This window comes from Erigeron canadensis, chromosome 1, assembly GCF_010389155.1.
Source record: "Erigeron canadensis isolate Cc75 chromosome 1, C_canadensis_v1, whole genome shotgun sequence".
Lineage (NCBI taxonomy): Eukaryota > Viridiplantae > Streptophyta > Magnoliopsida > Asterales > Asteraceae > Erigeron > Erigeron canadensis.
In genome coordinates this window covers 40808915-40814880 of record NC_057761.1, presented here as the reverse complement: position 1 = coordinate 40814880, position 5966 = coordinate 40808915, and the positions used below count along the sequence as shown (strand labels likewise).

Sequence of the window (5966 nt, the reverse complement as noted above, 5' to 3'; positions counted from 1 at the left end):
ATAGGAAACGAAAAACCAAGACAAGAAACGAGACTTGGAAACTAAAATCGGAATATAATAAATTTGATCAAATAGACTATAACAGTTAGTTCCACAGCACCTGGGAGCTATTTTAAAATAACATTTTTTAGACATTATATTCGGAACTTAAGTGTAAATAACTAGTTAGTTATACTTGTTAAAGTAAAGAACACCAAAGTATGTTAAAATGAGTGACTATAGACTTATAGTCATCTTATTTATAATTTTTTTTCTCTTAGATCACTCATTTGAACATGCCTTTGTGTTTTTCACGATTCTAACAAATATGCCGATTAAAATACAATGAAATTACAAATATAAAGGATAAAAAACTACTCGTACTTCATTCTACAATATATATTATAAATAATAATAATATATGTACAGCAGAAAAGAGAGGCAAAAATCACTCTGCTTGGCTACTGTGATACAAGTTTAAAAGACTATTTTACATCCATGTGGGGTCTTCTGCTGTTAGTTCCTGGCTCACTGGTAGGAATCCCACCCTTTTCTGAAAAAAAAAAAAAAATTAAAAACTACTATTAGTTATCATATTCTACCAATCAAACTGTTTTTTAGAGTTAATTTTATATACATTGATAGTTATACAACAACTGATATATAATACAGTAATCACAAAACAACAATCAATAATATCGATAACTTATTTAAAATGTCTATTTTGTATGTCTTGTTTGGACGTACTAGGAAAGATGATACTTTAAAGGATAAGTACATTTTGTCACCTATCAATAATTTGTGAATTACTTGATTGGTATCCCCAAAATTAATTAGTTACATTCTATCGAGAAATAGTCTGTATCCGTAAATAGTGGCAAAATTGTCTTAATGAAACTATATAAAATATCACATTCTTCCATACACCTTATTCATTACAGCCTTACAAGATTGAATATAGATGATGGAATTGACCCAAATTAAAGCAAGATTTCGATATGGGATTTTAGGTTGTGTTTTTATTTATTTTTTCATATATAATTTAACCAATGAAAAAGGTCAATTAGATATTTAGATGTGATTCTTCTATTAGTAAGATATATATTTTGTATGTATATAGTTAACATCTCAATCTAAAGTCAAAAAAATTGAATCGAATGTAGAAAGTTACGAGAAATAACATTATTTTTATACTAAGACTAGTTTGACAATTAATAAGAGCAAGGAAACGTTCCAGAGCCTTTCAAACATAAATAATTTATAGCAAACATTAAACTGATCAACCTGTCAGTTTCAAAATATGAACCCATTTCTGCATACATATATTAATTAATTAAGGATTAATTAACTATATTATAAATTATTTGTCATATAATATATTTATAATATCTTTTAACCCTTAAATAACTACAATACCTTCTTTTATATCAATTATATTTATATCGATAACCACGCCACTACGCCACCGCCCCCCCCCCCCCCCCCCCGGGGTCGCCACCACCACCACCATCCATCACTGTCGTCATCAGCACCGCACCGCCGAATCGCACGAGCATATGACTAGTTTAACTATATAGTGCATTAGTGTTCAGAGAAATTAATTAGTATCATTTTCCTCCTAATTATAGTTGCCGGTGTGTCGGCTCCATTTATATTGAATTTTCTTGTATAGTACAAATAACATTGAATTCGATGTTATGAACTAACATAACAACTTTGACCAAGTGAGAAGACAAATTATTAGTTCAAAGAACATAGAGTAAAACAAATTTAAAAGGTCAAAGCAAAAAATTAACATGGCATGAAAACTGGGTCAATGGTTGTTAGAACAGATTGATGTTTAGACAAGTTATTTCACATGCAATATATAATGTAAAAAATGCAGTCGAAACCAATTTTGAATTTTGATAATGACATTTTTTAGGCCATTATCAATACTTTATTACATACATAAAATTTATATTTAAAACATTAATTGCTTAATCTTTAACAAAAAAAAAATACAACATTTTACATGCACAACTACTTATAAATTATTATACATCCCTCACTAATCACTATAAACCGAATCAATGGTCCTTAACTTGTTGTAACCCATATTCTTTCACTTGATGGAACTTTTTTTGCTCACAAAAGGTAATAATTAGCGAAACTCATCAATAATTAGTTAGTTTTCTCTAAACTTTTTGCCAGACATACGTTTTTAAGTGGTACTATAAATAATCGTTCCGTGTATATCCAATTGTTTTGACTCTTTTTTTTTTTTTTTCATACATGTAATGCTAGCTAGCTTATAATATGTCTTTCTTAATTATACGTTATCGGTTACTTAATATGAATCGTACGTAAGGTACATATTTTACATAGTTTCTTTAACATTAATTTGCTTATATTTAGCTAAATAAACACATGTTAGTTACAATAGGGAGTACGTAACAGTTTTGGTAAGAAAAAGTAAAAGTTATAGCCAGCTTTATTTTCGTTAGTCGTATCTTTTTAGAAAAAACAAATTTGAACTGATTCTTAGAAAGGCTACTATGAGTATATGTAAATTTAATGCTTTTGATATATGAATATGAACTCAAAATGGTTACGAAGATCGAGTCATTCATGTTTATCAACTTGATTTATTAATTCCTAAAAAATAGTAGTATTTGCATCAACATGTATAAATAAATCAATATATACGAGTAATATATATTGTATGATTCCATAATAAGTCAAATTAATAATAACAAAATTAAGTTAAGAAACACGTACCCCACGGCCCTTGTAAGCATCTCTATTTCCATTATCATCTTTCCATTGCACCCGTCGTCTCTCCGTCGTTAGATCACCACTATAGCTGCCACGGCCGCTATTCTTTTCCATGCAAAGTTTCATAATCTTTTCCACCGCTTCATTTTCATCCTTACTTTCCTTCATCAGCCTCTCTACTTCCGACTTTGGCAACCTTAACTTGACCCTAAAAGGGTCCACACCATCACCATTGTCCATACTAGATGGCGCTTTCATATATGATATATCCGAAGCTGATCTCCTAGCCAACTTTAAGCTCTCAAGCCGGTCCTTTGCACTCATGGTTATCCCGGACCTGACTCTTCTTGTGGATTTGTCAGGTTCGGGACTTAGTTTAGGGAGCTCAACCAAGAAATAAAGCCGTTTTGGCTTTAGGTCTTCTTGGGGCTCTATAGCTCTGGCTCTGATACCATGATGTTTAACAGACTCCGAGTCTAGTAACACCAGACCCGGATAGTCTTTCGTAACTTCTCCAGCGCTAACTGGAGTCTTGAACTTGATTGTTTCACCATTTATTTTCATGATTTTTGTTGTCTTCTTTTTTGATCCTAAACTATTTCCCATTATTAAAGATTGTGAGTCTTTTTTTTGGTACAAAAATGTTAAGATTTTTTGAAAGTAATTATGTGGGAGAATGAGATTCTTTTGGTTATGAGAGTATATATCTATCTATATATATATATATATATATATATTGTTTTTTAAAAACAATCTCGTGAAGAGAGAACACAAAAGGTAATGGTGGGTGTGAGAGGGAAAAAGGTGGAATATATAGTGGGTTATTTCTTTGTTGGGGTCAAATAAAGAGTGCACTAATTTTTTAAAGTTGTTTGAATATATGTAGAAGTATTCTAATTTCATCTAATTTCAAGGAAACTAGTACAACTTAACAAATATTTAATATATACATGTTCGTAATTTGTTGTCTAATAGCTTGATCATCTTATATAGTTACCATGTGTAACGAACAAACGTGTGGCGAAACAAAAATGACAATGACAAAGTGACAAAACTAATAATAATAAAGAAAAGCAATTAAACTTTTTCACAATATTTTTCGAAATGAATTTTGTATTTATATAGTTACTCGATCTGGTTCACACATTTGATTTTTAAAGCGAAAGTAGGAATATATGGAGATCTTGAGAATTTTAAAAATCATGTCGAAAGTTATTACACAAAAGTTATGTTATAGAAAACTCAAATATATATAATAATGCAACATGTGTCAGCGCATGTTCGTTTCCATGTAAAATTGCGCATAATAATATATGTATAAAATGTATGGTTTTATATGAAATCTATAATAATATTCAACAAAAATATTAATAGTAAGTGATCGACAACCAAACAAGCTACAATCCAAGTATTCGTTCAAGAAAAAGCTACAATCCAAGTATATATACTAGGATTCATGGGTTCACATTGTCATGTTAGCAATTAGATATTAAAAAATGATTATCTAAAAACATATACTCGATCGTATATAGATATAGACATATAGTCATATAAATAATGTCCTGATTGTATGTTTATTCTAGCTTACAACAAACTGCTGTTAATAGCATCAAGGTTTTCTCTTGTTATATACGAGTATATCTTAATTGGTTTAACTAAAAAACTTGACAAATATCAAATGATTTTTTGCATCTACGTACGTTTAATTAATCAACAGTTAAAAATTTTCAACGAAAAAAGAAAAATGTAGAGAAAAACAAAACTCATCATCACGATTTGATGTTGGCCAATAGATTTCTTACAACCAACATTTCTATTTTTAGCTTTCCGTCTTAGATAAGGTTTTCTCACATGCATGTACTTTCGACATGCTGATTAAAAATTTATTTCCTTTTAATAGAGTTGGTAATCGCAATACATATGATTCACACGTACCCTTTATAACCGTATATAAAACTAGCTCGTAGCAATATATCGCAAAGCTTTACGACATTGATAGCGATATATATGATGTTAATATCTCATGATAGATTAGCCTTTGTGAAAAAAATAGTTCCTGCCTTTTTAATTAGGCACGTATAATATATTACTATTAATTAAGTAAATATATATCCATTGAAGAAAAAGTCATTATTATTTTTTATATATAGTGGGGGCATGGTATGTAGCAATTAATATGTGAACAAGCAAATATTCAGTTTGAAGACAGGGGAAGTAGTAAGTTGCTCTTTCGGTGTTAATTAGTTATTGTTGCATAATTTTGGTTTAATTTTCAACTCCCAATCATCTATCCCACTTCAAATTTATGCAACACTTTATTCTGTTAATAAATTTTAAGTCAAAATCTAGACTCTTTAGTATGCTTCTTATTTCCATCCAGAAGTAGTACTATAAAGTGATTATTATTATTATTATATAAAGAAAAATAAATTGTTAAAAAATTGGGGGTTATCAATTCGTCTCATGATAGGTCAATAAATTTGGGATGATGTATTGACAGTTGATCCATTCGTCTCTACTCGTGAAAAAATATATCAACCTATAAAAATATCAAATTATGGGTTCGTCGTAATTAAATAACAGATTTTCTAAATCGAAATTAAAATCAAAGGATACAAAGGTCTCTCAAGGTCAATGATCACATTGTATCTAACTATCTATTACATTACTTCATTTCAATTTCAACATGTTCGATGATATATGACTAAAAAATAAGACGTGCAAATTACCTTAGAAAAAGAAATGTCGCCTTTGTAAGTTTACTATATATGTGATTTATGTGTTTATGCGCGCTGTATATTAATTAGGGACCCGGCGTGCCTTGCTTGCTTTCCTACAATATATCTCTTGCATAAATAAAATAAGATTGTGATGACATCAATCTTTTTAAGAAAATCTTATTTGACATCATTAGACTTTTTCTTATTAATTATTTATTATATATCTAACTAATTATGACATCATCTATGAATTTTAAATTTTAGTCCCATCATTTAAAAGTTTTTAAAACTATCAAGCCTATTGTAAATAAGCTTAATGTATAATAACTTTTTCTGTTATGATATAGTAAAGGTTGAATCTTCTCTTTTTATTATAACAACATTGATAACTTGCCATTAAAAATATAGACATTTTTACCTTACGGGTTTTTCTATGCTTCATTGTGATAATAGACATGTATCTACGAAACTTATTTAAAATACCCAGGTTGAACCCGGGCTAATTAGCTA

General features: G+C 29.4%; 1 protein-coding gene across 1 annotated transcript; it reads right to left on the bottom strand.

Moving 5' to 3' along the window:
• Positions 1 to 346: 346 nt before the first annotated feature.
• Positions 347 to 3493, bottom strand: LOC122583257 (uncharacterized protein At1g66480-like). The gene is made up of 2 exons (XM_043755682.1): positions 2740 to 3493; positions 347 to 532 (listed from the first exon to the last, which is right to left on the bottom strand). Exons 1-2 carry the CDS (start codon positions 3340 to 3342, stop codon positions 470 to 472), a joined length of 666 nt encoding a protein of 221 aa, XP_043611617.1. The 5' UTR covers positions 3343 to 3493; the 3' UTR covers positions 347 to 469.
• Between the last annotated feature and the right edge of the window lie 2473 nt (positions 3494 to 5966).

Bases quoted from the DNA above. Each gene is read 5' to 3' on its own strand.
- LOC122583257 (XM_043755682.1), bottom strand. From the start codon at position 3,342: ATGGGAAATAGTTTAGGATCAAAAAAGAAGACAACAAAAATCATGAAA. The intron at 533-2,739 runs GTACGTGTTTCT...TTTTTTTTTCAG, and splicing joins ATGCTTACAAGGGCCGTGGG to AAAAGGGTGGGATTCCTACC.